The following is a 13,546-nucleotide window of genomic DNA, read 5'->3' as shown; positions in this document are numbered from 1 at the left end:
TCTGTTCAGGAAATGGACACACACATCCAGTAGCAGATGCAGGGACAATTTTAGAGCGTTATCATTGCTGTACACATTATCTCATATGGATTACTATTGAAAATTACCTTCTTAAAAGAGCTGCCGCCTCAGTGGAGACAGTTGTTAAGGATGCTAGAGGAGGTGGCAGGCAATTTGGGAGGGCAATTTAATAGAAGTTCAGTCAAGAAACTAAGAAGGTCTGGTAAGTACTGCGGCTGCAGACTGATGGCAAAGGCCCTTATTCTGGTTGGTGCGGCCGGAGCCGCACACGGTGCTCCGGCCGCACAAACCAATCCCCGCCCACGAGACGGATCGCCACGGCCGTCCGTACACGGACGGCTGGCGATCCGCATAAAAATGGTGGGGCGTACGCCTCCACCATGGTGGGAGCTGCCCCCTGCATTCGATGGTCGTCGACCATCGAAGGCAGGGCCGCACGCCACAGCAGCTCCCGCAAGCTGAGACCACACGGACAATCGTCCGTGTGATAGCTTGTATGGGGGCTGAGAGCTGACATCCGGCGACGTCAGCTTTCCGCCCCCATCAGTGGCGTCATACCCTGATTAGCATGCATACGCCCCGCGTTTGCATGGGAACGCCCATGAAACGCGGGGCGTATACATAGGGAAATGAGGGTATGAAGCCCCTCACGCCCCTATACGCCCCCTTTGCGGCGGACGAAATACGTCTGCGGCGAATGGGGCTGCACATGCGCAGATTGACCTCTGCGCATGTGCAGACTAAAAACATCGGCGGTACGGCCGCACGCGGGCCGTACCGTCCGATTCAGAATAAGGGCCAAAGTGTGGGGGGGGGTGACAACAGGGGGTGCCTCTGACAATGAGCAGGTACTGTGGCATATATAGTAAGGGGCATAATATGCTGACTGGGGCATAACTGTGGAGGCATAATATGGTGTCAGGGGCATTATTGTGTGAGGCATAATTTTGTGCAAGGGGCATTACTGTGTGAGGAATAATAAGGTGTAAGGGGCACTATAGTGTCAGTGTATGGCAGTCTTTTTCTGAAAGGCCACACCCATTGCAACAAGCTACACACATTACAGCAAAACCACACCCTCCTTTTGGTCACTTTTGCGACATTCAATTGTCTACAAATGGCCCTGGTCACATGCTCCTCTCACCCACTGCTTCTGCTGCATCATTAGCTGAGCCCCGAGCAGCCATATATATGACAATGTATGGGAGGAGATAATGCCTCACCTAAGAAAGATGCCCCCACAATGATAACGTATGGGAGGAGATAATGACTCACCTAAGAAAGATGCCCCCCCAATGACAACGTATGGGAGGAGATAATGACTCACCTAAGAAATATGCCCCCCACAATGACAACGTATGGGAGGAGATAATGACTCACCTAAGAAAGATGCCCCCACAATGATAACGTATGGGAGGAGATAATGACTCACCTAAGAAAGATGCCCCCACAATGACAACGTATGGGAGGAGATAATGACTCACCTAAGAAAGATGACCCCCACAATGACAACATACGGGAGGAGATAATGCCTCACCTAAGAAAGATGCCCCCACAATGACAACATACGGGAGGAGATAATGCCTCACCTAAGAAAAATGCCCCCACAATGACAACGTATGGGAGGCGATAATGACTCACCTAAGAAAGATGACCCCCACAATGACAACATACGGGAGGAGATAATGCCTCACCTAAGAAAGATGCCCCCATAATGACAACATACGGGAGGAGATAATGACTCACCTAAGAAAGATGCCCCCACAATGACAGCGTTCTTGCTGCTTGCCAGTTTCACCACCCTGTTTGCATCTTCAGGAGTTCTTATTGTGAAAACATTATCCAGTTCTTTTCCTTTACAGGTCAATGTTTTCGGGCTGTGGACAATTGGTCACTTGTTACTACCTGTAATATCTCTATGACATAGGTCCAGTGTATGTGTCTGAGAGTGCCTCGTGTAACAAGAAATGCTGTAAAATTAGCATATGACTTTTTTAACAACATACTGTTTTGTAAAATATATAACTAATGTAATTTCATTTTTGTGCAACTCACTAGGGGGCCCATTTACCATTTAATATTTGCAGCCAATTCCCCCAAAACACTGCGTCATATAAAGTACCCCCCGAATATATCTAGGAGGGACCGCAGCAGGAATCTCCAATACCTGCTACGATACCTTATGCCCCGCCGGCAGCCGCATTCTCCATAGGCTTCTATGGGGGATGCGATGCTGCCTGATGTACAAATTTCGGGCAGCATCACATTGGGTTACTGCCATTCGGAGATGGAGGTAGCCCACTGTGTAGCCTATGGGCTACTTATCACATTGCCGGCGGGGCAGCACTAAACACCCATGCGCAGGCACTTAGCGAAGCCGATTGCAGGGAGATGCTCCTTTTGGAGCTCCTGTCTCTGCCTCTGCCCAAACATACATTCTGCCAAAAGGATTGCATACTGTGATGTGATCCTGGGTGGTAGATCCCGCCCAAATCGCATTGTATATGCGTCCCATAGTAAATGGGCCCCTAGATGACTGGCTGTTGGAATAACATGGTGCATTATATTACCAGCTGGTTTCAGCAGTCTTTCATAAAATAGCTCAGAACTTTGTTTTAGACATATTAGAATAAAGCAACTCACGTGCTCCCAGTGGCGATGAGCAGCTTGTTGTATTCCATTCTAAATCCATCCTTAAAAAGAACCATCTTGTTCTTTGTATCCACAGTGACAACCTGAAATCATTTCTGTACAATGTGAATTTAAGAGAAGCTTGAAGTACAAGTGAAATATCACATACATTAAGGGTCATTAACAAATAAGGAAAACTGGAATTTGTCATAGACATAGACAATGACATTAACACAACAGTATACAGTATGCAGGGCTATTTTTCAGCAGGCTCCAGCAGGAACTGAGGGCCTTATTCTAGTTCACTCTTTCTGACAAAATCCTTCTTAGATGGACAAAACCATGTGCACTGCAAGGGGCAGATTTAACATGTGCAGAGAGAATTAGATTTGGGTGAGTCATTTTGTTTCTGTGCAGGGTAAATACTGACTGCTTTATTTTTACACTGCAATATAGATTTCACTTTGAAGTCTAAATCTCTCTGCACAAGTAACACCTGCCTCACCTGCAGTGCACATGGTTTTGTCCATCTAAGAAGGATTTTGTCAGAAAGAGTGAACTAGAATAAGGGCCTCAGTTCCTGCTGGAGCCTACTGAAAAATAGCACTGAGTATATGTTCATATTAGGACAACCTACCCTTAACACTCTAACTACCTACTCATCTCTCATCTCCACGTGGCTTTACACATTTCGGTACTTATGTATTATCTGGACTCCCATGTTAAATGTACCCCATTTTTTCATACCCCTACTATCCAACTACGCATGGAGTTGATTTTATATAGTGTGGCGAGCGCAGCGAGGCACCGTGCCCGAAGCGTGTCGAGGGGACGCGGTCTCATAAGAAAAACGGAAGCCCAGATATTACATAAGTACCCACATTTCAGTCCGGATTCCACCCTCTCCACTCCACTGTACCTGCCCTCCCAAAAGTCAGCAATGTCCTCCATGCTGCCAAATCGAAGGGACACCACTCTATGCTCATTCTTTTCAACCTCTCTGCAGCTTCTGACACTGTGGAGCCTTTCCTCCTGCAATTCCAACACTCACTAGGTCTATGTGATACTGCCCACTACTGTCTGTCCTCCTATCTCTCTGACCACTCCTTTCTACTCTCGTGACTCCATCTCCCCCTCACTTCCACTAATAGTAGGTGTCCCCTAAGGGTTTGTTCTTGAACCTATTCTTCCTCTATACATCCTTTTTAGGCTGGTTAATTAGCTCTTTTACTTCCTAATTCAGCATCGATTATCAGAGAATTCATAAATTGGTAGAAGACGCAGAGTTGCATCAGTTTCATTGACAGGAGGCTGGGGAAAACACAGTGTTTTCTTGGTGTGTTTGTGAAAATGCAGGTTTACCCAGGTGTAAATCTCTGATGTCACAAATGACCACTTCCAGTCTGACACTTGAGCAGATTCGTGGAAGCTCTAGACTAGCACAGTTTTTTTGAATGGATCTACAAATATATTAGGGGCAGTTTTTTCTGTCTGGGCGGTCACTTTTGCTCACAGTCCACTGCGAATTCTCTATGCTGAATTAAACCTGATATTCTGATCCACCTTTCCTCTCTCCCTCTCTCCTCATTGGGATTGTGTCCAATGGTCCCTCCCACAATTTAATTATTTATTGACAACACAGCCATCTCTTCTAGACCCCAAGTGTGCTGGAGTTATCCTTGACTGCTCCATCCCCTTCAAACCAGACATTCAGTATCATTCGCAACCTGCGGTTTTCATCTAAAAAATATTTCAAGGAATCAGACCCTTTTCTCAAACTGGATGCTACTAAATCCCTCTCACTGGTCTAGTGTTCATTCTAAAACCCTGTAATTGTCGCAATCATCTCAACATAAAGATACAGACCAGAGCGAAATCTCTGACCGGAAAGCGTAATTGCACAGGTTGTCATAGGCGCAGAGCACTAGAATAAAAACTACTGGTCATGTTTAGATTGGATTACTTTAGCCATCCCCTAAGTGGCCTCCCTGACTCTTACATCTCTCCACTCCATTCTGTCCTCAATAGTGTTGCCCGGCTCATCTTCCTCATCAAATGTACTACATCTGTCACCCTTCTCCTAAAAGCCCAACACCAGCTCCTCTTCAGAACCCAAATTAAGCATCTCACACTCATGTACAAAGCCCTCGTCCAATCATCTACCATTTACATATCTGATCTTATCTCCCTTTAAACTCCTGCCTATCTTCTCTCCTTTACAAATGAATGCCACCTCTATAGCTAACTGATCGCTTTCTCACACTCCAGCCTCCAAAATTTGCCTGCGCTGTACCCTACCTCTGGGATTCTCTCCCTCTATAAGATTCTCCACATCTCTATCAAACTTCAAACTGGCTCCCAAGACCCACTTCTTCATCATATTTTAATCCAGCTCTCATCTTAACCTACTGTCCCGTGCTCACTGTCCACCCGATCTTAACCTACTGTCCCGTGCTCACTGTCCACCCAATCTTAACCTACTGTCCCGAGCTCACTGTCCAACCGATCTTAACCTACTGTCCCGTGCTCACTGTCCACCCGATCTTAACCTACTGTCCCGTGCTCACTGTCCACCCGATCTTAACCTACTGTCCCGTGCTTACTGTCCACCCGATATTAACCTACTGTCCCGTGCTCACTGTCCACCCGATCTTAACCTACTGTCCCGTGCTCACTGTCCACCCGATCTTAACCTACTGTCCCGTGCTCACTGTCCACCCGATCTTAACCTACTGTCCCGTGCTCACTGTCCGTCCGATCTTAACCTACTGTCATGTGCTCACTGTCCACCCTGCCTGCCTGTCCCTCACCTTCACAATGGAAGTCCTTATGTGCCTCATGGGCAGTGGTTCAGCGTTAACCTGCGCACTAGGCTCTGAATATTCACAGCCTAGCGCGCAGGTCTGAATTAGGCCCATGGTGTGTAGTCAGCTTTAAAGAGCTTAATGGATGGTTTTTATTTTTAGATACTTTTACTATTGAATAAGGAAAATATTTTACCCAATCAAAAAGTCTTACCTGGGATTCGGTCAGAACCTCAATGTCATATGTATGGAAGAATTCCTTGGATCGTAGCAAAATCTGTTCTGCCTGAGAATCCATTGACTGCAATTAAAATCAATCAAAAAGTTGCTGCATTAGTTTGACACACACCACTACAAAGCTGTCACTGTCTATGCAGATTATGGTTTCCATATACGGTACATGGCCAGTCAAAATTGTCTAAACACTTCATCAGTTCACAGTACTCTGAAGGATACAGAGTAGAAATACAGTATGCTTAAACTGCAAATACATACTTTGCTTAATTTGGATCGATCATACGGCAGATACTTCTCAGAGGTACAAATTACAATCCTGTCCGAAAATCCCTCCTGTCTTAATGTTTCTGCACACATTAAGCCAGCAGGCCCTGAAAAAAAAATATAACTTAAAAAAACCATTGAATGTAGTATTACTAACAAGCAGTAGTGGATGCAGAGGTGGGGCTGCAGGCAGCACAGTCCAAAGTTCAAATAAGGGGGCGACACACACTTACTGCCACCCCAATCACTGACAAACATTGCCATCCGAGACTCAGGGGGTTATTTTGGTTCAATCTTTCTGACAAATTCCTTCTTAGAAGGACAAAACCATGTGCACTGCAGGGGGGCAGATGTAACATGTGCATAGAGAATTAGATTTGGGTGAGTTATTTTGTTTCTGTGCAGGGAAAATACTGACTGCTTTATTTTTACACTGCATTATAGATTTCATTTTGAAGTAAAACCCCACCTAAATCTAACTCTCTCTGCACAAGTAATATCTGCCCCACCTGCAGTGCACATGGTTTTGTCCTACTAAGAAGGAATTTGTCAGAAAGAGTGAACCAAAATAACCCCCTCACTGTCAGTTGGTGTGGATCACCTTATTGATTATCGACTGTCCTGCAGCACTACATCTGAAGTCACCACTATTCAAAAGTAATATTCTGTAGTGGATAGGATTTACCTGCTCCAATTATAAGAACATTAGTATTGGCGGTATTATAATTACTAAGCGCTAAACACTTCGCCATAACTTTGGTCCGTCTTTGCGTCTGTAAAGCCTGTAAAGAAGAAAAAATGTAAATACAGAATTAATCCTGAAAAAGAAATTGGAAAACTCCAGGTAGATTAATAACTGTGATACTGATAAACAATATGTTAGAAAAATTTAGTTAGGATAATCACTTTCTCTGCTAATTATAATAATTAGTCACACATTATCAATGCACTGCATATCAGTAACATCACTAAGGACTGCAAACACATAGTGCTTCTGCCTCAGCATTGACACTGATACATTGAGTACAGGGTACAATAGTGCAGAATGAATAGCTCCTTGGCTGCAGAAAATGGATATAGGGAGGTATTCAATCCCAGATCATTTTTTGGCAGACGAAAAATACAGTATCGGCGAAAACCACTTAAATTGGCAAAATTGCTGCACATTGGTTTTTGTGAATTCGCAACCGTTTTTGCCTAAAATTTAGGCCAGGAATTAATACCCCTTATAAAATTATAGACAGGTCTGTGTTAGGGCTATGCCAGTAAGCATTGGCTGTGCCTTTGTAGGAGGAGCTTACTACCAGCCATTTCAAGAAGTACTACTGTATGTAAGTATGAGACATTTAAGAGATCTATGAGACAGTGTCTTTGTGTATGAGAATTGTGTGAGTTGTACCGTTATTTAAAAAAGGAAAGAGAGAGATGACCCAGCCAACTGCATTAGTGCTAAACTAACTTAATACGTTTTTATGAGGAATTGAGCGCGAACCTGGACATTGGCAATACTGTAGACATGGTGTACCTGGATTTTGCAAAGGCATTTGAAACTGTGCCACATAAGAGACTGATTAATAAAATTGAGGAATTGGGACTAGGTGCTCTTAAAACAAAGAGTTGTAGAATATCTCAAAACCAGCAATTTACAGTATCCAAAACAGCATGGGTTTACTGGGGGAAGATCATGTCAAACAAATCTTATTAACTTTTTTTACTGGGTGACTAAAGTCATAGATCAAGGTGGGGCTGTAGATGTAGCTTATCTAGATTTTAGTAAGGCTTTTGACACTGTCCCACATCGCAGACTGTTAAATAAACTTGAAAGCTTGGGATTGGATTCTAAGATAGTTGAATGGATAAGAGCGTGGTTGCAGGACAGAAAACAGAGAGTTGTAGTAAACGGAGTACAGTCAAAGGAGGGAAAGGTTACAAGTGAAGTACCCCAGGGATCTGTACTTAGACCGGTGCTTTTTAATATCTTTATTGGTGATATTGCAAATGGAATTGAGGGTAAAATGTGCCTTTTTGCAGATGACACAAAGGTACGCAACAGGGTAGACACACCAGGAGGGGTAAAACAAATGATTGAGGATCTAGGTAGATTAGAGAAATGGTCAAGAGAATGGCAACTACAGTTTAATGCCAAAAAATGCAAAATCATGCACTTGGGTCTCAGAAATCCAAAGACTCAATATAGTATAAATGGCACTATAATGGAAACTACTGAGGAAGAGAGGGATCTAGGTGTCACTATTTCAGGGGACTTAAAAAAAGCAGGTAGGCAATGTAACAAAGCAATGAAGAAGGCAAGTCAGATGCTTGGTTGCATAGGGAGAGGTATCAGCAGCAGAAAGAAAGAAGTAATAATGCCACTGTATAGGTCATTGGTACGACCTCATCTAGAGTATTGTGTTCAGTTCTGGAGGCCATATCTCCAGAAGGATATAAATACATTAGAGACTGTACAAAGAAGAGCAACTAAAATGGTGCATGGCCTACATCACAAAACGTACCAGGAAAGACTAAAAGATCTTAATATGTATACTTTAGAGCAGAGAAGGGAAAGGGGGGACATGATAGAAACTTTCAAATATATCAAGGGTTTTAAGAGGTACAGGTGGGAGACATTCTTCACAGGAAGAGGAGCAACAGAACATGAGGACATGCACTGAAACTAGAGGGAGGAAGATTCAGGGGAAATGTAAGGAAGAATTACTTCACAGAAAGAGTAGTAGATAAGTGGAATAGCCTACCATCAGAGGTGGTAGACGCAAATACAGTAGTACAATTTAAACATGCTTGGGATAAGCATATTGATATCCTTACAAAAAATAAGGATCAAATATGGTTTGAGGTAACATGTTTAAAAAAAGTTAGAACTGATTGCCGGTGGGGGTGGTTACAGCAGCTACTGTTAATTAATCCATCAATTTCAACCTATTTGACTTGTAACCACTGACTTGAGTAATGCCTTTTTTCAACCTTAATTACTATGTTACTATGTAGTACTGTATGCTACATTTATTAAAAGGTGTATGGAAAATAGGAACAAAAAATTTAGTCATTCCACTATACAAGGCACTGGTTAGACCTCATCTGGAATTTTTAGTGCAATTCTGACTCCACACTACAAAAAGGACATGGCAGAACTGGAAAAAGTTCAGAAAAGTGAAACAAAGTTAATAAATTGGATAGAGTCTTTAAACTACAAGGATGGATTAGCCAAATTATGAATGTTTACACTGAAAAAGAGACAATTAAGAGGAGACATGCTTAACATGTACAAATATATCATAGGATAATACTCTGAACTATCAGGCAACCTCTTTGCTTTGAGATCAGAGACTAGGACACGTGGGCATGTATTCAGACTAGAGGAAAAAAGATTATATAACCTTAAAAGGCTTTTTTATGGTCAGGGCTGTAAGGGTATGGAACTCTCCTCCAGAAGAGGTGGTGAAAGCAGACACATTGAACACATTTAAAATAAGGTTAAATAAACATTTATTGGAAAAAACATTCAGGGCTACAACCTATAACCATTATTTAGTCAATGTTATAATAAAGTGAATATTTAAAAGAGAGGATGACAAATCTGGGGGGTCCAACCCGGGAGCAAACCGGCCTTTCCAAGGTGAAGCTCCCTGCAGCGACCCAGTTTACACTGCCCAGCAACCCGGCCCAACCCAGGTAAAATCCTTCTTTTAACTTGGGTTATTTGTGCGTTGGGTATATGTTACTATGTAGGCATGTAGGCATATATTTAATTTCATAGGGCAGTACAATTCAATTAGCTGGGAGCCACCTGTGTGTGATTAACCAAACTTGTACTTTTTCTTGCAAGGCACAAGTGGAGTTTGCACGTGAGAAAAACACATTGGGCGGTATTCAATGAGCCGGAATCGCCAAGTTTTATGGCGATTCCGGGGTTTTTTCGTGGCTGACGGTGATTTTTGGAGCTCCAAATGCGAATCACCGTATTCAATGAGCTAGAATCGCCGTTGACGACCGGTGAATGAAGCTGCAATCGCCAAATGTTTTCCTGTACAAATCGCCGTTTTTTGTGTATAGGATTTTTCATGGGGAATCGACGGTAGTTGAGGGGAATCGCCAAAAGTGTATTCAATGTGAAGTTGGCGATTCCTTTTTCTTCTTTCATATCGCCGTTCCTCTCCGAGTGCCCCTCGTCATCTTTTTATGGTGAACTTTTATAGGAACATGTGAAATAATTGGTTTTAAGTGCTCTATTTAACTATGCAAGTCTAATGTATTATTATTTGCTGCCCTTGTGTGATGTCATGGTCGTAGAAGTGCTATACAAATATATATTTAATTTTTTCAGGTATTTTTTTTTTCTCCCACAAAGCACTGTTCTTACCCATGGTGCACCTCACTTACCCATGATTCTCCTCCCCACCTCACTCCTTCGTTTGCCCTTTGACCAGATTTCCCAGCGTTTGCCGTCTGCTGTATGGGAAGCGTTTGTCCAGGGTAATTTGCTTGTTTCTAGCATTTATCTGCGATTTTTTAAACAACTGACTACATTAATGAGGCTGTGTAGGGAAACGCCGGTATGGCTGAGAATCGCCGTTAGGGCCGGCGATTCTCAGCCACGTTGAATAGGGTGACTTGGCGACTCCCCACGAATCCCCATGCATGGCGATTCACTGCTAAAAACCGGCGATTGGCAGGCGAATGTTAAATCTGAATCACTGTAACCAGCGATTCAGGACATTGAATACCGCCCAAAGAGTCCACAGTTTTCATGGAACCAGTGAGGTTCTGTGCATACAGCATGCCTCATAGTCTACTGGCCAGAACCAAACCCACAACCTCACTGCAGTGAGGCAGTAATGCGTACACCTATACAAAAGCAAACAACTAATGTATGTCATCACATACATGACATCACCGCCACAGATTACTGTCCATCCTCCATGTCTATATTAGAGTGTGTCACAGAGCCATGCAAAACAGAGAATGGAGCCCCAGAAGGGAGGGGAGAAAAGCTATTAGAAATTGCTCATATGCTATCATGTGCCCCAGGCTATTTGCAAGCTATATAGTTTGTTCGCCATCCTGTACATGTAGTTTGTTTCAACATTGTTTAAGGTTATACTGCTAATATTTATGAATAGTCTAAAACAGATGACTTGCCTGCTTACTTGCACGAATGTATACTCTTTCCTTCTCTATTTTAACCTGCAAAGCACATAAAAGCAGTATTAATACAAAAATCAAATAAATAAAAAATCTGTTAAACATTTCTTAAGCATTTGCTTAAATGAATGAGCGAGGGATACCAACTTATGTTTGCTAGTTATCAAAAGCCCCAACTTACATTACAATGGGGGTTATTCTAGTCCATTCTTTCTGAAAAAATCCTTCTTAGATGGACAAAACCATGTGCACTGCGGGTGGGGCAGATGTAACTTGTGCCGAAAGAATTAGATTTGGGTGGGGTTTTTCTTCAAAGTGAGATCTATATTGAAGTGTAAAATCATGCAGCCAGTATTTTCCCTGCACAGAAACAAAATAACTCACCCAAATCTAATTCTCTCTGCACATGTTACATCTGCCCCCCTGCAGTGCACATGGTTTTGTCCATCTAAGAAGGATTTTGTCAGAAAGAAGGAACTAGAATAAACCCCATGTGTTGTATATACAGTATTGGGTTTGGAACACAGCTCTGATGTGAAAAAGCATATTCATTTACCAGAGTGACCATATTTGCCTACTTGACCCTCTCCATGAGGGAGAAAATTTTCTGTTCCTGGACTTCCCTGGTAATGTATGATTGCCATCACCTGTGGTGAAACACCTTTCTTATCAGTTACCTAGCTCACCCACAGTTGATGGCAATCATACATTACCAGGAACAGGGCATTTTCTTCCTCATGGAGAGGTCAGGTAGGCAAGTGTGGATGACGGGTATGGGGGGTCTGACATGGGAGATGGGTGAGGGGGAGTGTGGGACAGATGAGGTAGGGTGTGACACAGGGGAGACAGGTGCTGGCAATCATACATTACCAGGGAAGTCTAGGAACAGAGCATTGTCTCCCTCATGCAGAGGGCCAGGTAGGCAAGTATGCTAAACTAATCCTGATTTCAAGGAATCCAAATTAAAAACTTACATTCTATTCCATACTCTAATACAGGCATTCCAAACCTTGGTTCTCAAGGCACATGAACAGTCCAAGGTTTTATTATATCCATGCTTGAGAATAGGTGATTTAATTAGTACCTCAGTTATTTTGATTTAGTTTTCTGTTCTGAAGCCCTGATATCACTAAAACCTGCACTGTTAGTGGGCCGTGAGGACAGCGGTTTGGATTGTAAGCTCCAAAAATGAAAGTGCTACATTTTTTATGAATATTATTTTATTTGAAAGTCAGATTTTTTTTAGTGGGGAAAAATTGCACATTTGCACTGCACATGCCCACAAAAAAAACATCATATAAAGCCCCCTTCACAATACCAATACAGTAACTAACATTTTGACATACTAACATCCAGTGCCAGATTAAGGTCTAAATGGGCCTGGAGCTGAAAATTATCAAGGGCCTATTATGCGCAATAGCCAGCACCTAATAGCCAGCACCTAATAATGTGGGAGGCGTGACCAGTGTTCTGGTTGGGTGGTCTGCTCATGGGTGTGTCTCTATTTGTGTAAATACTTTCAACTAATTATATATACCTGGAAAAGGCAGGGGGCTGGCATAGGAAAAATGCAGGGAGATATATTGGCGGGTGCCCTCCAAAGGTGCACCCGCAGGATGCCCATGTCCTAAGACACTTGCGGGGTGAGGTGGCACTCCAATCATAAAAAAAATACTGAAAGCCGGAACTTGGTAGACAACATTTCAGCACCTTTTATGTGGTCATCTAACTTTACCACACCATATACCCCTTATACAAATCATGCAAAACAATAGTAACCCCCTTATACTGTACTTGCTTCTTACACATTATGCCACATGGAATGAGCCAAAATTCACACCAATTGAGCCAAAATTCACACTATGGCACACGGATTGATTCAAAACTCACGTTATGCCACACAGATTAAGGCAAAATTCCCACTATACCAAGCAGATTGAGCAATAATGTACAATATGCTCCATAAACAGGGGCATTGCACGCCAAAGGCACGCATTAAAAATGTACACCATAATGCCCATTATGTATTATGCCAAACACCATAATGCCTATTAAAAATTATGCTAGATAAGTGCTGCTTACCTACATGCTCATTGCCAGGGGTTCCATGTTCATTGCCTGGGGTTCCATGCTAATTTCCATGTGGGATTACATGCTCATTGCTAAGGGGGAATACATGCCCGCAGTAACTGGGGGACAGCTGCCGCTGGGCAGAAATGACAGCCATTGTCAGCCGGGCAGAAAGCAGGGGGCTGCCCAGCTGTATTCAGAGCACTGCAGGTCCCGGCTATTTGAAATAATACCTCTTTCACACCAGAAAATGCAGGGACTTACCCGGGAATATGGTCCTTGGATCTTGCACGGACATTCCCGGGCTGGCCCCTTTTACATCAGCCTAGTCCACGGGTGTCAAACACAAGGCCCGCGGG

The 13,546-nt window shown here is 43.1% G+C and overlaps 1 protein-coding gene across 6 annotated transcripts in view; it reads right to left on the bottom strand.

The window, feature by feature from the left end:
• The window catches only part of AIFM3 (AIF family member 3), a 103,953-nt gene that overhangs the window by 37,808 nt on the left and 52,599 nt on the right, over positions 1–13,546 (bottom strand). For all 6 annotated transcript variants that reach the window (XM_083151536.1, XM_083151535.1, XM_083151539.1 and 3 more), the window contains exons 6-11: positions 11,115–11,159; positions 6,643–6,739; positions 5,952–6,064; positions 5,671–5,757; positions 2,665–2,756; positions 1,768–1,898 (exon numbers count right to left, since the gene is read on the bottom strand). In XM_083151536.1, coding sequence (XP_083007662.1) covers positions 1,768–1,898; positions 2,665–2,756; positions 5,671–5,757; positions 5,952–6,064; positions 6,643–6,739; positions 11,115–11,159 — 565 coding nt within the window. The remainder of the gene's footprint in view (positions 1–1,767; positions 1,899–2,664; positions 2,757–5,670; positions 5,758–5,951; positions 6,065–6,642; positions 6,740–11,114; positions 11,160–13,546) is intronic.

Source organism: Crinia signifera, chromosome 1 (assembly GCF_055691185.1).
Source record: "Crinia signifera chromosome 1, ASM5569118v1, whole genome shotgun sequence".
In the NCBI taxonomy this organism is placed as follows: Eukaryota; Metazoa; Chordata; class Amphibia; order Anura; family Myobatrachidae; genus Crinia; species Crinia signifera.
The sequence above is the reverse complement of the archived record's forward strand: the minus strand, read 5'-3'. Positions and strand labels throughout refer to the sequence as shown.